This window comes from Camarhynchus parvulus, chromosome 3 (assembly GCF_901933205.1).
Source record: "Camarhynchus parvulus chromosome 3, STF_HiC, whole genome shotgun sequence".
NCBI classification, from domain to species: domain Eukaryota; kingdom Metazoa; phylum Chordata; class Aves; order Passeriformes; family Thraupidae; genus Camarhynchus; species Camarhynchus parvulus.
Genome location: NC_044573.1, coordinates 84,600,206 through 84,620,750, shown reverse-complemented (window position 1 = coordinate 84,620,750; position 20,545 = coordinate 84,600,206). Strand labels below are relative to the sequence as shown.

At 35.6% G+C, this 20,545-nt stretch overlaps 1 protein-coding gene across 1 annotated transcript in view; it reads left to right on the top strand.

Moving 5' to 3' along the window:
- The window catches only part of CSMD1 (CUB and Sushi multiple domains 1), a 1,057,303-nt gene that overhangs the window by 970,845 nt on the left and 65,913 nt on the right, over positions 1–20,545 (top strand). The window contains exons 49-50 of the mRNA XM_030946379.1: positions 4,425–4,613; positions 12,124–12,309. Coding sequence (XP_030802239.1) covers positions 4,425–4,613; positions 12,124–12,309 — 375 coding nt within the window. The remainder of the gene's footprint in view (positions 1–4,424; positions 4,614–12,123; positions 12,310–20,545) is intronic.

The window sequence follows — 20,545 nt, the reverse complement described above, 5'->3', positions numbered from 1 at the left end:
GTATATGTAGTTTTCAGTCTGACATTCTTCAAACATTTGCTTACACTTCAGGTCTTCAGACATTTATTTATTGCTTTTTTTGTGGTTCTTCTGTTAATATGTCAGTTCCTGATCCTAGAAGTTATGTGTATTTCATCCTGGGCTCTGAAGGGGGTTCAGTTTAAAGAACAGATTAAAAATTACTAAGATACAGACTAAGAAGGGACTTATATGTAGACTTACCACTATTCCTTTACTGTATCAAGAAGTGTATTTTTCAGAGTAAAATAAAAATCCATCTTCAGAATTTTTAGATAATTTGCTTAAAATGCTTTTCTTCCTCTCATGCTATCTATAGCTTAGACATAATACATTGCTTTGAGTATCAGCCTTTTCTATACATATCATGCTGTCTTGGCAGCACAAAGTACTATAGTCTTAGTAGGACTTTTACATGGATGTGGATTACAGGCACTACTTACCTGTAACCTTGTTGATGGCTACTGACTTGCTATTACTTTAAAATGCCCATAATAAGAATTTCTGTAAGAGTAGAAGATGGATCTGATCTAGGTTGGATGAATGCTTTAAGCATAAGTTATCCAAACATGCATGGTTTACATCACAAAATGTATGTTATGTGTGTCAGAAACACTCTCAACAGTCATGAAAGTGTAGTTTGGCACCCTGGGAGCACAGCCCCTTTCTGATACATGGGAACTTTTCTGTACTGCTATCTGGTGAACTTTTCATTATACTTCAAGGAATTCACCTCACTTCATGTAGTCTCATTCATCATACCTTTTTTGTCCCAAACTTTATACCCATTATGGTCAAAATGCCTCTGCCAAGACAGTCTAGCTGTGCTCCTCAACCCTTCTTTATCTCCACCCCTTTTCCACCCCTCCCTACAAATCACAGTCTACTTTTAGTGGTAGAAAACATAAGGTTTTTCTTTATCCGACTTTTATCTATCTTTCTTTCCCATCTAGCTTAACATCTTAATTTCTCTTCCTCTTCACAAAGACACCCCTAATTTGTTATCCTCCTCCTTCCTGTCTTCTGTCTCTGATCTTTTTGTGTTCCACTAGTCAGTTTCATTTGATTTCAAAATTTTTTTCTTTCACTGAATCATATTTTGTTCTGAACACGATCTCACTCTCTGATTCATCAATCCTTTTGGTACAACTACTAATGGCTAACCAAGTACTTCTTTTTCTCTCATTTTCATTGCTTTCTCCTGGTCTCCAGTCCCTCCCATCCTGTTTCTCATCTCTTTGCACAATCTGCCATGGCTACTCTTCCCCATGGCTCTTAAATCAGAATCTTCATCTCAAATATTCTTTCTCTCCTTTCTCCAGTTATAACCTCTCTACCCTCTGAAACACATCTCTTAATTTTACATTCACACTTGAAAGTCTGTCTTTAACTTTCACAGCGGCAGATGACCACAAATCTTTACCAAGGTATCTTGGTTTCCAGACCTCTTCCCTATTTCCTACAGGTCCATGAAGCCGCTGCCACTCACTCAACTTGGGTTGTCAGGAAAAGTAAGCATTAGTAACGGTAGGCTAAAGAGATGGTTGAAAGCAGAAAATATACAGGAGTCATCAAGGTATCTGGAAAGGAGGATATAGTTTTCTGTAGAATATCTGCAACAATAAACTTTAGAAATCAAGTATTTTTAAAGGGATGTTGAAGTAAATTCTGAGTGATATTGCTATTTTGTCTTCTTGTTTTCTTCTATAAATTTCTTAATTAAAAAGATTTTTTTTTGTCTGGCTCCTCTCTGAACACCTCTCTTTGATTCACTGGAGAGCTTAAACCATGCTTTTTGGGCTCCAGGCATTATTAATTGCTATGACATAAGCTAAAATTATGACTGATAGATTTCCCCTTTGGCTCCCAAGGGAATTTTCAGTATTTTGACACCATTCTGTGTATTTCAGCAGCCTGAATATCCCATATTTCATGCCATTTTAAAGCTTATCTCTCTGGATGGTCATATATATTTATTGTTGTAATCAGCCACAGCTAAAGCATGGTAATAAATACCCTGGCAATCAGAACGTGAAGTTTAACCTGTTATGCTAAAAATCTATTATGCATTAAAAAAACTCTTCTTTTATATCTAACCAAGAATTTACTGTTAGAATAACAATGTTAGCAGTTTAATAAAAGAATTACTAGTCCAGATTAAATGGTTATAGGAGGAGATAGAAAAAAGGAGACATGAAAATACTATACAGAAAAACAGTACAGTTAGAAATTTTATACAGTATTACTGGCCTACAGAGAAATATTTTATGTCTAAAATTGCAGTACTGATGTAATAAACTTGGATTTTTTCTGAATTGCATATTTTATTTATGACTTACCATCTTTTCTTAAGATCTAGGATATTTAAAATTAAATAGCACTTAAGAGGTTACTGCAGCTGATTTTAGAGGTCTTAACCTGCTTGTTTTCCAATAACAATCTTATTTATTCTTCAATATGTTAAAAGGAAAATTAAAGCCATGTTTATTGTGGTTCTTTAAATGCCAAGTCCCCTTTTTAAAGAGTAATTTGATAATTAATGTAATTTACGCAGACAAGTGAGTGTCACCATTCTTATAAAGGACACAGAACATGGCCCCAAACAAATCTTTTTACTGAACCGTCTTGGCTTATTAATTTTCATTCTAGTTTTTTTTTTTCCTTTATGATTTAGTAGGGGTTTTTTTCAGGTAATCCCCAAGCAAAAGAATGTACAGAAATAACATTTTGAGTAGAAATAATGTTGCCTAATTGAGAACTATATAGTATAATTTCAACAGATAAAAATATTTTTTGGTATCTTGAATGTTGGACTTTACTGCTTATGTTGAGTGTTATTACTTAGAAATATTGACTTTGATATACTGCATCTAAATCTAGACATTTAAAGGAAATGTTTCAGTTAGGAATATAATCAACTCTATGATCTCTGTCAATGAACAAAACCATTCTTCTTTAGGTGGTAATTGATATAGTAGGTGCACTGTCAGGTGACAAAATATACATTAAAGGTAAAAATTGAAAAATAGAGCTAAAAATTGAAAGCTGTATACCCAAACCTGTAATTATGCACTTGTGAAAATAAAGCAACTTCTGCTGGATAATTGTCTGCAGAAGTTAAAATTAATATCACAGTATATCTAAGACACGTTTAAGTATTATGGAGGGAGTAATCCAACAGTAGTTGCAGTCTCAGTCTTATTGGTATTGACATTTAATTCTCAGTGGAGCTCAACATTGTCTTCTCTATGAAGAATGTTCGTAGGTTTATTTCAGTGGTGGATGTGCGGTCAGGTTTATTTTCAGAAAGCCATGGTCCTGCCATGCTGCTTCTGAAAAGACAATCTCAGTAAGCTTGATATGGTGCATACCTTCTTCCAATACACAGTGACTTGTACATCAGCAGGGAGTCCGGGTAATTTTTTCATATTGCTTTTATCCAGTGATAAATGTTTGCATTCTACAAACAGGTTTGCAGTACAACTCTGTATACAGTGTGTCAAACTATACTGCACTTCTGCTTGATCTGGGTCCAGTTCAGGTATCCATATTTCATCCTTACAGAGAGATACTGCAACCTTATTTTAAGAAATGGTCTTTATTACTCACATTTTGGCACCAAAAAAAATTGTACTTCTTTTGCTTACTCAGCATATGTTAAAAAAAAAATCCATTTTTATGTAACAGGTTCTCAAGGACCATCCTGATCATGAAAACCCCTCTGCAAAAAATATTAGTAGAGTAGTGATTAAAGTTAAGCAAGGTTTACTTTCGTTTCAAAACTCAAACAGGTACATTCTGCCTTACTTCATATGGAGTGTAAATTCAACATTTAAGAAGTTGCAATCAGTTATGTTACGTGCTTTTTGTAAAAGTTAATATACTTGCCCATAACTAAGAGAGAATGGGTACAAAAAATTAACTGCATTTTAATCTGAAAAAAAATCTGAAAAATCAGTGTACTGTAAATTTTTAACATATTTGACAAAATGTTTCAATTTTGACATACACGTCTAAGTGCACTGAAATTTTTAATAAAGCTGTTCATAATTGTTTTTGAATATTGTGTAGCTCAAAGAATAATTTTGTATTTATACAGTTATCAAATTTGCAGTAGAATGTTTATTAAGTGTGAGCAAACTTACTGAACAGTCTATATGTTTCATGATTGTAGGTTCCTTATGTGCAGCAGTAAAAACTGGTTTTGATTATAAATTTTGTTTTTGGACTTCATGATGTTTCTTTATAGGTAGTCTGAATCTTCACTGAGAATTACAAAAGTACTGTGAAGGTTTCAGTATTGATTTTAGTGGCATTCAAAGTTTTTACATGTCATAAATAATCTTAATTTTGTACATTAAGTGCATTTGATTTGTTTTAAGTAATGTCCATTTTTTGGTTTTTAGCTCCTTATTGCAGTTTAAACCCTAACTTGAGGAATGGTGGAATTATAAATAAAACGGGTGGTCCTGCTGGAAGCAAAGTTCGCTATTACTGCAAACCTGGCTATAGAATGATTGGTCACAACAACGCAACGTGCAGGCGCTACCAAAATGGAATGTACCAGTGGGATTCTCCTGTGCCAATCTGCCACGGTAAGATAATGCTTTCTTCTTGAGCAGGCTTCTATAACTTCATGGTAAGGCTGTTTGACAAAACAAAGATGCGGCATTGTCAATACTTCTGTATGCCAAGAGAGACACTGACATCATGACCTGTTCCAAACATACGCTGACTTGTGTATCTCATGTGCGCAGGGTTGAAGTATTAAAAACTATTCATGCAGTTAAATACAGAACAAGTGAAAAATATGTCTTCAGTACCCTATTCTTTAGTAATGTACATACCTATCAACAGACTACAGATCATGCTATTGTATTACAGAACATTTTTAAAAAATCAGTAGTTATAAGGGATCGCTTTATTATTTTAGAAAATAACTTTATACCAGTACTTTAAAGACATAATTTTTACCTTTCCTTTTTTTTTTTTTTTTTTTGGTTGGTTGGTTGGTTTTTTTGTTTTGTTTTTATGATCCTGAAGCTGAACCAGGGTCTACTTTAGCTTGCTGCTCTTGTTAATAGTTGTTACTGTTTGTCAAATGTATATGCCCCATCTCTGGAAGGCCAGGCTGGATGGGCCTTTGAGCAGCCTGGTCTAGTGAAAGGCATCCCTGCCCATGACAGAGGTTTGGAACCTGATGGTCTTTAATGTCCCTTCCTACCCAAACTATTCTATGATTCTATGATAATATCAGGGACCTGGGGAAGAGAAAGAAGGCTGCAAATTCCACCCATATCATATATGGCCTATTCTAACATGTGTCTGGTTCTAGTCTACTTTACTTATGGAATGAAATTATAGTAGCATTCATATTTAAGAAAATGATTGATTAAAATTTGCATTTACTTGTTCTTAACTTTGTAAGACATTAACATTAGTTTTTATGTCTTCAAGAAAATATTTTGCTTGATGTTCCATCTCAGTGATGGTTCAGATATTTCTATAAAGACCAGAAGATGGAAGTATGAAAGTTTTATTTTGTGATAAAAAAAAAAAAAAAAAAGGCCAGCTGAGATTCAGCATGATGCTTACTCTTCTGTTGAGGGTGTATTATTTTGTATTATTTGTAAGACAAGTAAAAAGCTGCAGAAATTTGACTGCAGTTGAAGAATTTGAAGGAACAGGGTTCCTATCTTCTATACAGAGTAATTTGGTAGCTGAATATTTCTTCTGGATGAGCATTTTCCTGTTAAGAAGGGCCATGTGTCTATACCCCTACCAGTCCAGGGAGAAACTCAAACTGTCAGTGTGCCACAAGCAGGACCTGTGTGTCTGTGCTTCCAGAATCCAGGATGTCTTCTAATCTCATATGCCATCATGTTATATGGTATAATGCCACATTTATGCCATATATGATTTGATATGGCATGTGATTCTGATCTTCCTGAAGGTCATGGGAGAATCTGTGTGTGACCTGGATGTGAGGTAAATTTAGGGGCAAATGCTGCTTTTGGACTTGAACTGCATTTTAGGTTCTGTTTCTGGTGCTGGCATCAAAAATTCAGACAGTTTGCACTAAAGAACCTGGAATAATGAATAGGCCTGCAGCTTGAGATCAGCAAAGTGGAGGATAAAATTTTGTTCCAGATTAAAACAAAATTTTAAAATCTGTACGTGGGATAAAGTTGTGATTCATTTGCTTAAATATGAAAGTCTAGTGTCATTTTGAGTGTCCTGAGGTGTTTTACCTCTCCTCCATCCACTAGTAGAGAAACGTGTTTTAGGTATTAGGCTTGCAGGATGTCTTGGTGGCCTAGCAATCTCAGGGAACAATGGGAAAAGAAAAAACAAGCCCCATCTGCCTAAACTGTTGTATTTGATCTGGTCAATACTGGTGCTGAAACTTCGGGAGCTATTTTGCTGGCTATCTGGCAGATGCCTATTTTCAAAAGGTAAAGAAATTTTTTCATCTCAATCTGGACCTCAGTTACTTTAAGCATGTGAGGATAGAGATAGTATTTTGTGTGTAGTTGTTAGACTGGGGGAACTGGGGCCATAAATTTAAAGAGGCTCTGTATTTTACTTTTCTCCAGAATTTAAAATCTTGTGATTCCTCAGCTGTCACAAATTCTATGCAAATGTATCCCTTAGCTTTCTGCTGCTTATCTAGCCAGACTATATTAGCTTTCTACTGCTACTTCCACTATTGTTCAAATAGCAGTGTTCTGGAAAATGAAAATACAACTCAGCACATAGAAATTATTATATAGTTAATTCTTTTTCATAGTTTCTCTCTTTTGTTAGAACAGTATAATGTTAAGAGTTTTCTTTTACATTTTTAGTTTTTACATTTTATGTTCACAATTTTCTATTCACAATGGCACCGAAAGTATTTCAAATTTGCCATTCTAACCTTGAAAATTATGTCCAAACATAATGAGGTTTGTGAATGGAGAAAAAAGTTCTTTAAACAATTTAAGAAAAAAGCCCCCACTTTTAAGGACAAAATGAAATAATTCACAGAAAGGAGGAGGAAAATGAACAGATGTGCAGGACTCGATATAACATCCCAGGACTTGATAGTAGATAACCAAGGGTCAAAGAGCCTCAGAAAGTAATAGATTCTGAACAGAACTACAGAGTACTCAAGAAAATTGTAAAATACTTCAAACATTGTGTCTGCCTTTTTTTTATCACTATCTGCAAGAAAGAGCTTTGAAATTTTAGCAATCTAGCATGTTCACAAATAAGTTTTTTCTTTGATTTTAAGCTGTATTTATAATTTCATCCATATATATGGCTGTGGGTATGTAGATTTCTGTAAACAATGGGAGAAAATAATATTTGCAAGATAGGTTGTTTAATCTTTACTATAAATTTCTTATAAATGTAAGATTCCTCATTTTAATATATAACTTCACAACTCTGGCACAATTGTTCCAACTTGTATGTCTGAATGAGGCATATGTTTTTCAAAAAACTATGAAATGGAGAGCATATTTTAAAATTTATTTAATACCTGTTATCAAAATGCATTCTCTTTAAAAATTAATTAAAATTACACATTTCGCCCTGCTCATGGATTTCATTATAAGATCTTTCTAAATCAAAAACCCTTTGATTAGTTCAGAAATTTCTGTAAAACTAGTCCTGCAGGGTTACATTTGTAATTAATAACTTGAAGCTGCCAGAATTAATTTTTGAAATCAAGTTTGATCATATTATCAAAAAGGGTAATTATTTTTTTGCAGATTTATTAAACAAAATCTAATTTGAATATGAAAACATCTAATATGAGTTAATCTGATGGGCTCAGAAGATATTTTTCAGCTCATCTTCTCAAATGCAGATGCTGTAATAATGTCCTGAATGCTGTGTAAAAAAACTTGACTCCTATCTAGGAAATTATAACTTACTGTTATTGCTTTTATTTCATTTGTGAAGTGAAAAGAGAAACATGAGTCATGCTACGTTCAAAATAGATATGGAGAGAAAATAACAATTCTTATATAATAACAGGAAGTGGCTGCTGAGAGGAAATAGTAAGGCCCCAGAAATGATACTGGCAACAATATTTGTCAGCCGCTGATTAGCTCATGTATGGATTGCCATGCTGGGGGAGAGTAGGAAGAGAAGTCTGAGGCTGGGGATGAAAAGACAAGAGAAAATATAAGAAAAACTTGTCAAGAAGAGCAGTTGGAATGAAAAACTGAAAGCAAGTTGTCAGGTGTGAATGCAAGTTGCCTGGCTCAGCAGTGCTGGGTTGCCGGAGTCTGGAGGCTGAGACGTGGTACCAGTGAGAGTGCAACAGTCTCTGGCAGGCATGAGCAAATGTCCCTCCTTACCCCACCTGTTCTTCCTATACAGGACTCAGCTTTTGACTTTGTTCTGCCTGATTTCTCCCACTCATTCTTAAAAGAGCTAAAAATAATTTTAAAGAGCCTTGAAAAACCCTTGGCTGCTCTTCATTACTTGAGTTACTTCCTCAAGTAGGTTTATAAATGAAAACTGGAGGTACCTACTTTGAGGAAGCTCGCATCTGAATTGTAAGAACTTGGAAAGGCTCTCTTTATGACAGAAGCATGATACAAGTTTAGCTGATGCCAACAGTTCCTGTTTAAAATGCTGATTCCAGGTACTGTCATTATGCTTACCTCTGTTCTTGAAGTCTATAGATGTACCCTGTGGAGCTAGAGAACTTTGTACTTTTTGCTGTACTGAAAAAAGATTATTCCAAGACCATGTCTATCCTGGGAGAATGGGCTTGAAAATACCCATTTGCATTTTGCATGAGACCTATGACTGAGGCCACCAAACTACTTCCTCATAAAATTAGGTGTTCTGTGGTTTTGGGCATGGAATTAATTTACCTTTTTGGTAAATATTACTATGCAAAAATGTCCCTTTTTGCATACAGTGTTAAAAATGTGAGGTAAGTAGCAAATTAAAAATACCAAATTCCAGCAATCTCTTATAAACCAGTGACCATACTTCAGAAAATAAAACAATAATTGTATTACTCTAGACTAAAAAAATCCCAGAAATTTAAGGAGAAACCAGGTAGTTTTAAAATCAATGTTTTAATAAGCTAAAATTAGTTCAAAAATTAATGAAATAATTGGTTTTTCTTGACAGAGGAATTACAGCTAATCTTACTTTAACAGGATCCTAAGTTAAGTTTTTCTTTTTTTGTTTTTTTTATTATTTTCTCAGAGTAGATAGTGAAGTCTGAAAGAGATTGCCTGTGGAGAGTGTGAAATTTTCATCACTGGAGATTTTTCATAAACAAATTAGATCAAGATTGGTCAAGTATAATTTTGACTTGTGATAGGAGAATAGACTAGATGACCCCTCATAACAGATTTTTTTAATACCCCAACCCCATTTTCACTTCCTTTTTTATTTCTGTATGTATCCAAGTCTGAGAATCGTCAATGCTCTCTCTAATGTTTCCAACTGGATATCATATGCATAAGCCACTGAGTGTGTTTTTGTTTTGAGTTTGCTTTTAGGGACTTCTCTGTTTCTAACTCCAGTTTTTAGTATTTAAATGCCTTTTCCATCACTATTCTGTTCAATGCCAGAAACAGGTCACTGAATGATGAATGCTTGTGGATTAACTTTAGGGATTTTCCAGCATAAGAAAATAAACTCAATGTCTGCCTGTAATGCACTCCCCAGCTTCATTTCTATATGTAATGAAATTGCATACTTTGAAGATAAATTATATGTAAGTATCTTACTGGTGTAATGCAGGTATATAGATACTTTAAAGAATTGCCATACACCTTAAATTTACTGGTTTTAATAAGACATAAAGGCAAGTATGATGTGGAACATGAAAGAGCAACTATAACTACATCTCAGTTTCTAGATAAAAGGCTTTTCCCCTTGCACTTGAAGAAATATATTTTTATGCTGTGCAAGACAATAGATACAATTAAGGCTGACTTATAATTTTAACACTCTGAGTGCACATCTCCCAGCTGGAACCTGTCAGTCTCATCTAATCACTGACCTAAAGAAACATGCTGACAATTCCTCAGGTCAGAAGATTTTCTCAGACCATTCTTAATTCTTTAACAATCATGAAGCTGTGAGGTTCAAAATACTTGGTTGTGGTGCAGTGGTGTCATTGTTCCCACTCTCCAAAGAAAATATGCCATTTCAGTCATTTTGGTTCAGCTTTACTTTAAATTTCAAAGTGCTGGCTATTTAGTGGAACTCTCCTTACTTATATGCTTTGTTTTAACACTGCTGCTCTAAAAGCCTTTAGCAGCCTTGATAAATTGCTAGCAACAGGAGTAGTTCATTCCAATCTCAGGCTCTGGGAGACAAGTATACAAAAAATAAACAGCTAAGACTCTAACTGGAACAGTGACAGAATGCCCAAACTGCTTTTATGATAAGTAGCTAAAGCAACAGCGAGAAAAGCCTGACAATTTAGCAGTACCGGATTTAGAAACAGCTAAGGAAAGAAGGGACGCAGTAAGGGCTGAGGTACACTCTGAGGGTTAAAGTGCTGAACTGTGAGAGGTAAGCATAGATTTTGAGGTACTTTAGCATCCTGGACATAGCATCAGACTTGACATAACTGAGAGGCCCACCTGTGTGTGAGCAGGCATTGTACATCTTTTATTCCTTAAAATAACTTGCACATAAGAGCTACTCAGTCTTGAACTTTTCAGTGTGTCTCTAGAAAGGTTATTCCTAAAGGTGAAGAACAAATGCTGACAGAATTATTAGCTCTACTATGAACTAAACAGACTTGGATTGGTTTGTTGGAGTTTCTTTTTGTTAGTTTTGTTTTCAAATGGCATAATAAAGGCTTCTTTCTTCACTAAGGTGTTTGAAGTTATTTCGTGTTTGGAGTATTTAGAGGGAAATAAAATTAGTTCCACCTGTATATACAGATGGGCACATACATGGGATGTGTGGATAGAATCATAGTTTTGAGTTTTTGGTTTTATACAATTAAATTTATCTAGATTTAACACAGAGATTACTGTTTTGATATGAGAAAGGAGACCTCAAAACGTTGACAAGAAGTTAAATCTTAATCAAAACCATTCAGACACATTGTCACAAGTCAGAAGGGAACTGTAAGGCATGTTAGGATGAGTGTAGGCATAGTGCAAGACATTGGGCACACTGAAATCCTTCACAGTAACCACAACTTGAAATGCATTGGCATTTTTGTGATGTACTAAAGTAGACTGTGAGTTTAACTTTCCATCAATTCAACATGCAGACAAACTTTTTGCAAGTATTGCTTGCTTGACACAAGATCAAAGTTGTTTCTAGTTGTAGGTAAAGGATTCAGCTGATCTTTAGGGAATATAAAGCATTTAACCAGATACACCAATGCTGACTGTGTTGAATACACCTGAGAACTTAAAAACTACCACTCCTGCTGGGGTCACCTTGTGGAAAATTACTTCTAATATAAAGACATGCTCCCAGAAGCTGCAGAACTTGCTTTTATCCTTCCCCTTCTCCACTTTCTCTTACATGATTCAGAGAAGCTAAAAGTGAATTTCCAGAACCCCTTCCTTATTGCTTCTCTCTGCCTTTTCTGTTCCAGTACTACTCTGTCCACTGGCTGGAGGCTCAGCCCCTGCCCACTGGTGGAGAAAAATATATTACTAGACAGGGAAGTGTTCCATTTAAGAACATTGTGAAGATATTTTAAACCTTATCTACATATTTGACTAATTTATTTCAGAATTGTAAATATTATGTCTGTCTAGGCTTCTCAATCTTCTACATAATGAAGGAAATTATTTACTGTATTATTTTCATTTTTTTTCTCCTTCTGAATTTAACTCCAGATTTTCTCTCTGCAGTGATTATATTGAGCTAAATAATTATTTATAAAATGTTTGTCTATATTAGATGCACTTCTAAGTTTTTATCAATGTTTAAAATACCGTTACATTTACCAAGATGTTGCAAATGTAATGCAAAATTAATTTCAATTTTTATAAATGAGAAATGTCAAAATTACTAATCTATGTTTCTTATTTCAGTGGTGGGACAATATTTTAAAGATATATATGATAAAATTCCAATTCTTCATATTTTTCTTTTCTTTCTTTTCAGCTGTATCTTGTGGCATTCCTGAGGCCCCTGGGAATGGTTCAGTTATAGGTAATGAATTCACTTTGGGCAGTAGATTGATATATGAATGTAATGAGGGCTTCAAGCTAGAATCTAGTCAGCAAGCAACAGCAGTGTGTCAAGAAGATGGATTATGGAGCAACAAAGGGAGGCCGCCTGTTTGCAAATGTAAGTGGGCATGTATTTCTAAAGAATATTTCCCCAGAACTTTGTCAGGAAATTCTTTACTGCTGATGTTTAAGTTTTACATATACATATGCCCTGAAATGGCCATTCAGGAATGCATCATCATTTAGCATGTGGTAAAGTAGAGGAGGCCTATAAATTTGTTTAATTAAAAAAAAATCTTTGTTTTATCTTATTCAAAACAGCTGAAATTAAATCATTAGATAATGATATTTTATGTATATTTTCTTACTATGAATAATATGCCCTTCACCATGATGAGTTACAATCAGCAATTATAATTTCTTTTTTTTAATATAGCTTCTAAATTAATAAAAGCAAAATTTATTTCTTAAACTATTAGTGTAGATAATTAAGCTGGATAAGACTTCTTCAGACTTAATTTCTGCCTCCGGTCAGGAGCAAGCCAGTGTAGTGCAGATTGCCTACTATATGGCTTAGCCTTTCATTTGCATTGGGCAGCCACTTCTTCTCCCTGTCCTGCATCAAAGCAATAATTAGCTGAGCCTGACTTCAACATGACTTGAAATACTGATTAGGACATAATCTCAATAATAATTGCTATAATACTATGTGTAAAAATTTTGAGAGTTAATTTAGAATCTTGATCTAATCAACAGTATATGTATGTGCCTTCCAAATTCTGAATTTGATAAGCACTTTAAGTTTTCAAACAAGTAAAATTCAACTCATTTTTATAGAAATACTAAAATGAGGCAAGAATTGTGAAGTTATACATGATTATGAAAGGGTTTTCATTTATTTGAATCAATTAATAGCAAACAATTGTTAGAAAATATTTTTGAAAGTTAATTTGAGATAATTTCTAGGCATCCTTGACAGATGGTCATTTAACCTAATCTTGAACACCCTCCTGAATACTCTCTTTTAGTAAGTTATTTGCCCCTTGCAGCTTTCCTCGTATTTATATAATCTGAAGCTGGTTTTCTGTAGTATAAAACCCTTGTTTCATTTTGAATCCACAGCGGACAAATAGAAGTTACTTTATACTTATTCTTCTTAATGTGTTTGAAAACTGTTATTTGTCAGTGTAGGGGGTTATCCTTGGTGAGCAGTCATACCTCACCCAGCTGTTCACTCCCTTTCTGTTTTCAACCAGATGGGAAAAAATGGGATGAAAACTCTCATGGGTCAAGATAAGGACAGAGAGAGGACTCAACCTGGAAAAAAGTTAATTTAATGTATTGCCGGTTAAAATAAGGTGAAATAAGCTTTGGAAAATAAAGGTTTCAAAATATCAAAACAACGCTCTCCTCCCTCTGTTCCCAGGGTCACCTTCATTTTGTTGGCTCTTTTCTTTACTCCAGCCAGTGCTAAGGGATAAGGAATGGGAGTTGTGGCCGGTTTATTAAAGGCTTCTCTCTGCTTCTCCTTCTTCCTTGCACTTTTCCTCTGCTCGAGCATGTGTCTTCTTCATGAGCTATTGAACCTTAAGATAAACTTGCTCTGGTGTGGCTCCTCCATCAGCTGCAGATTCTTCAAGAAATAACATCCATCTGCTCCAGTGTGGGCTGCAGTGTGGAAATCTGCTCTGGCATGGTCCTCTCCATTGGGCTGTAGCAAAACACCAGCTCTGGTGTTTTTGTCTGGAGCACATCCCTCTTATGTGACCTTAGTGTTCTCTCTGCTGTTTCTCACTCTTGTTTCTGCCTTCTCTGCCTGTGCAGTGTTTTGCCCTTTCCTAAACACAGTTTCCCAGAGGTGCTACCATCATGGCTGCAGAGCTCAGCCGTGCTCTGCTGTGGGTCCTTTGGAGCTGCTCGCTCACCCCTGCCAACCCCTCAACTCCTGAATCCAGTGCACTCACCTTTTCTGCAGAGATAACTATCTATTGTGGTTCATTCTCACTCTTCCTCCCTACTTTTAGGACCAGTGATTCTCATTATTGTCCTCTGGACAATCTCTAATTGATCTTTACCTTTCTTGAAGGGCAGTACCTAAAACTGTACACAGCAATTCCACAGAGTACATAAAGAGGATTATTCAAAACCAGCTGTGATCTCACAGACATGATGTGAATTCCAAGCCGTGTACAGAGGGAACGCAGTGCTCCAGTGAATTGAAGTGAGCTTCATTCTCAGAAAAAAAATTGACGATGTACAAAGCACATAACTTGAATGATTAATCAGCAAAAATGTCAACTTTTTTTTTTTTTGAGGGAAGAGGCCAGATGAACTATCTAGGGATTAGATATACTAAATACATAACACTTTATCTGCAGTGAAAAAAACAGAAAAAAAAAAAAATGCTCGCATTATTGAAATGTTCAAACTTAACCAGACAATGACTACCCTTTAAAATAAAGCTTAATTAATAACATTTAGCACAATTTTCAACATTAAAAATTCTATTTCGTATTTATAATAAACTAACAAAATATATAACACTTTCTTCACTTCCTTGTCTTCTCTTTTCCTTTTCTAAAAATTTGTTGTTTGAAAAAGAATCCAATTACTTCTAAATCTAGGTGTGCTAAATTAAAGTGCTAGTGATGTACATGACAATTTAAAATCAATATTTTCAGAATGGATTGCTATTCAGAGGCAGGCATGCTTTACCCAAGATTTCTTACTTGCAAAATGCAGAGAGCTTAGACAATCTGCATAACAGCCTGTTTGTTCCAGTATTGCTGCTGTAAGGATAGATGTATTTAGTCTCCAGAAACAGAAACATCCTAACTTAATGGGAAGCAAACAGCACAGAAAGATAAATGGTAAATAAATAAGTCCATTTTTATTCCCATGTCTATTAAAATGAAGGTTGAAATCAGGGCAGTTTGTTTTACAAAGCACTTCTGATAATATCATGCCTGAGGCAGATGTTTGAAAGGCTTTTCTTTTCATTAAAAGCATTTACATCAGATTTGAAGCGTTAAAAATATGATTTGTGATGGTCATAGTGGAAGACACAGATGGATCATGGATATTAGGCTACTGAATTTAATTACAGAAAACAAAAAGCAACAGATATCTGCTAAGAAAACTTAATTGAATGACAAATATCTTTCTTCAGTTATTCTTCATAGACATCCCTAGAACATGATTGAGGGAAGAGACTTCTCTATTGCTCTTCCATAGAATCATAGAATCAGAGAATAGTTTGGTTTGGAAGGAGCATGAAAGATCATCTAGTTGCAACCCCCTTGCCATGAGCAGGAATAACTTCCACTAAACCAGGTTGCTTATAGCCTCGTCTAACCTGGCTTTGAACACTTCCAGGAATGGGAGATCCCCAGCCTCTCTAGGAAACCTGTTCCAGTGCCTCACCACCCTCATAGTGAAGAATTTCTAATCTAAACTTACTCTCTTAAAATTTGAAACCGTTCTCCTTTTCCTATCATTACATGCTCTTGTGAAAAGTCTCTCTCTAGCTCTCATGTAGCCCCCTTAGGCACGGGAAGGTTGCTCTAAGGTCTCCCAGGAACCTACTTTTCTCCAGTTGTGAATGACACCAATTCCCTCAGCCTGTCATCATCAAAGTGCTCCAGCCCATTGATCATCTTTTTGGCCTTCTCTGTAGTCACTCCAACAGGTCCACATCCTTCTTTTGTTGAGAGCCCTGGAGCTGGACACAGTGTTCCAGGTGGGGTCTCACAGGAGCAGAACAGAGGGGTAAAATCACCTCTCTCAACCTACTGGTCACACTTATTTCAATGCAGCCCAGAATACCGGTGGCCTTCTGGACTGCAAGTGCACATTGCTGTCTCAGGTCAATCTCCTCATCAACCAACACCCCAAGTCTTTCTTCTCAGGGATCCTCTCAGTTTATTCCGTGTCCAGCCTGTACTCATGTTTCCAATTGCCCTGACACATGGGTAGGAGCTTGCACTTGGCCTTATTGAACTTCATTATACATGGATTTGTTTGCTTTTCAAATCCATGTCTCTCTGGCCTTTGCACTTACTGCTTTCCTTTTCATAGAAGTATGTGGTTGCATAACCTAGAATACTGAGTTTCTGGTTACTTCTAACATTTTCATTGGCTGAGATAATCCCTGTAACTGCATAACTTTATTGCTCTTTTTCAAGATTCCTTTAATACATTTATTAAAATATTTAAGTCAGGTCCTTGATTGGTTTGTGCTAATTCATTTAACATCAAATATTTTAAGGAACAGCTAATGGCACTTTTCTATAATCTTCATGTTGCAGATTTTGCTGTAGATGGGGTTTTTTTGAAAATGTCATGTGCTGATGGTTCAGATATATTTTTTTTCCCTAGAAATAAATTGAAAAATAATAATAAATTTGATAATTTATAAGTTTATTAATTAGCCTTTTAAATAATTTTCATAATGTTTGGAAAATATCTAGTTATAAAGCTAAGAATCATAAGTAGTTCTGGAATAAAACATTAGTTGTAGTACAAATGCAAAACCAAATTTGCTAAGATAAACAAGCAAAGATTCATATCAACTCATCATAAATATTGTGCTGGTAGTTTTTTATTTGCTAAGACAGTCAGAACATCATACCCATTTTCTTTAACAAATCCTAAGGTCACTAAGTATTTTTTGAAGTATTTTGTCAGTGTTTGGTATATAACATGGAGTACTTATTCAATGAACTGTAGTAAAACAGTTCATCAATTTAGCAATTTTTAATTAGTCCAGATACATTAGACTGATAACAGATTGGCTTGATATAGCTGACTGGATTGACAGACTGATGCTGAATACCACATGATCCTTTTGTTTATCTGTTTTGAGATTTTGAAGCCTTTCCTGTTTGAATATATTGACCAACACAAACAGCTTATTTTTTTTCCTTTGTGTCAGCATACTGAGACTATCAACTTGCTTAAGTGTTCCTATTTTGTTCTTAGATCTTTGTTCATAGATTCTGCGATGTATAGGTTTCAGTCTGTCTTCTAATTTTACTAATACTTGTGAATTTAAAGCACATTAGTATCTATGATATAGTACATGACTTCACCATAATGTTTTTCCTATTTTTAAGCTAATACTGAAGTGAATCAAAAGGTTATATTTGAATAATGTAGGTCACATTACTGCATTAAGTTCACCAAATAGTAAGTCCAAAATGCCCTTTCCCCATTTTTGTGGTTGTTAACTACCAGCTGAAGAATAGCAATTAAGTATCATGTGCTCCTTGAAAATAATACTAATAGCAATAAGTAACAAGTAATACTAAATAGCAAGTTCCTGTAACTGCGATATTTTTCCATCATGAACATTGTACTTTTTTTTTCTTTGAAAAAGATAATTGCACTCAGAGTCACAATATTCAAGATACTCTTAAAGAGCAACCTTCAGATGTTTTTTAATACTTCCCAAAATAAGCTTTTCCATGAAGATTAGTTTTCACTTTTGATATTTAGAGCAATGAAGGAGTAAAATTTTTCACTGAAGTGAGACTGATAAGCCTGTAGTTTCCAGGGTCCTCCTTCTTGCCTTTCATGAAAACTGGGACAATGTTGTCCAGCTTCCAGTCAGCTGGGACCTCTCCAGATTCCCAAGGCTGCTCAAAAATCATCAAGAGATCTTTTGCAATGACATAGCCAAGCTCTTTGAGGATTCTTGGATGAATCCTATCTGTAGGGATCCAGCTGGAGCATCAGATCATACATCATTTCAGGGTTGACTGGAACTTGATCATTCTTGTAGTCATGGTCCTCCAGTTCAGGGCACTGATACCCCCTTGGTGCATCATCCGTGTTGAAGCAGAGACAAAAAATGCATTAAGCACGTCTGCCTTGTCCATGTCCCTGTTTGTGAGGTGACTGTCCTCATCTTGCAATGAGCTGATGTTGTTTCTACATTGACTTTTGCCATGAATATATTTGAAAGAACTCTTTTTATTGTCCACTGTATTTTTGGCCAGCTTCAACTCCAGTTGAGTTTTGACTGGATGAATTTTCTCCCTACAGTGGCAAGCAGCACCTCTGTATTCTTCCATGACACCTTATCTTGCTTCCACAGGGCATACAGCTTCCTTTTTTGCCTTATTTCCAAGAGGTCATCCCTGTTCAGCCAAGCCAGCCTTTTGCCTCACCTGCTTGACTTTCAACATTCCTGTGCCCTTAGGGAGGCAATGCTTAAAAATTACCACATGGATCCCAACACCCGCAAAAATATTTTCCATGGGGATTTTACTTACTAGTTCCCTGAAAAGTTTGAAGACTGCTCTCCTCATTCCAGAGTTGAGGTTTTGCTGGCACTTTTCTTCTTGTCAAGAGAAATTTTAAACTCAGCAGCTTTACAGTCGGCCAAGACAGCCACCAACCTCCACTTCACTAACAAGATCCTCCCTGTTGACAAGCAGTAGATCAAGGAGGGCATCTTTCTAAGCCAGGTCCCTTAGGATCTGTTCTATAAAGTTGTCCTGCAGGATTTTTAGGAATCTTCTGCACTGGGTTGTAGCAGCTGTGTGGTTCTCCCAGATAATTTCTGACAAGTTGAAGTCCCCCATAAGGACAAGAGCAGTTGATTTGGAGTTGCCCCTTAGCTGCTCAAAATATAATTCATTGGCATTATCTTCCTAGCTGTAGGTCTACAGTAGGCTCCCACAATGACATGCACACGATTGGTTCGTCCCTTGGTTCTTATCCAGACACTCTCAACTGAACCATTGCCAACAGAGAACTCCATATATTCTACCCCTTCTCTTACATCAGTGCCACCCCCTCTCTATCTGTTGTCTCTTCTGCCCTGCCTTATCCCTCCTAAAGAGCCTGTAACCATCCAAGAGAGCACTCCAGTCACAGGACTCATCCCACCGGCTTTAACTTCTGCCAATGATATCAGACTGGGACTGGGGCAAAGCTTCAAGCTCATTTTGTTTTACTTAATGCTGTGTGCATGTGTAGAAACATTTAAGTCTGGTACTTTGTAGCCAGCACCTTGTGAGCAGATTAAGGGATTAGTGCTTTTTTCCTCAAATTTTGGCGTACCATACAATTGCTCATCACTGCCAAGCCTGTTATTTTCCCTTTCCCCCTTCCAAACTACTTTAAAGCTCTGTCAGTGAGCCCCACTCGCTCCTGTGCAGGAGTTCTTTTTCCCCTCTGAGAGAAGTCCATCCTATCAAGTGTCAGTAGACCAGGTGTTAAGTAGATCATCCCATGGTCAACAAACCCCAATTTTTTTCACTTACACAGCCTCAAAGCCACATGTTGGCCTGACAAATCTGTCTATTTGGGCTTTATAACAACTCTTTTTTATGGTAATTATTTGTCAATATGAATTTTCTGCTTAGAGTCTAGTCAGAATTATCAATATATGGAGATTGTCATGTCATTAAAATAGATAATCATTATTTCAAATTATAATTATGTTTTCTGACCTATATTTTATGTAAATAAATATTATTAATAACAATTATTACAAAAATGCCTGGAGAGGTTAGAGATCATCTTCACATCTGCAAGAAGTTGAGGTAATTCCTTACAGAGTTTCAAGTATGTAAATGAGAATTTAAATAGTGCCCAGACTATAATTTCCAAGAAACTGACCATAAGAGGCAAGTTGATGCACTCATTCATAAACCATGTGCACAAAATCAAGCATCTGTTAATAGTCACTTTTTTGTTTCTTGAAGGATAAGGAATTTAATAAATCAAAATCAGTCCCTGTAAAATTAAATTTTTTCAAGCAGCAGGTTTAGTTGATTACATCAACACGGCCTAGAAGTATATTCAGTATTGAGGAACATCTTGAATTAGAAATTATACATTTATGCATTAGAATCTGATCATTGTTTGTGAAGTGTTCTTGCAGATTTAGGTGTATCTATAGATAAAGAAAGAATAAATTGCATACTGACCTCAGTATGTAGAGGTAACATCTATGCAGCTCATTTACACAGTCTGAAATAACTGAGCCTGTCTTGAGATGTCCTGTGGTTAAGACTAAAATTTTTGCTATTGGACTAAATAAGAAACTTACTTTTGTGCTTGAAAAAACCAATAAAACTATTGTTTGGAAGGAGGAGTGATAAAAATGTCAAAGGTGATAGGTATTAAGTTCCTATTTAGAATATGTTTTGTTTTCTGAAAGACTTATATGATTTTCACTACAAGGTGTTAAGCAGAGTGCTTCAATATGCATATTTTGTTTAATAAGCATGGAAAAATATTTCTTGGTTGATAGTTCATAATCTTTCCATAGCTATGAAACACAGTTTAGTATTAATACCAAAATAAATTAAATTAAGAAGTAGGAAGTCATCTGTTAACCT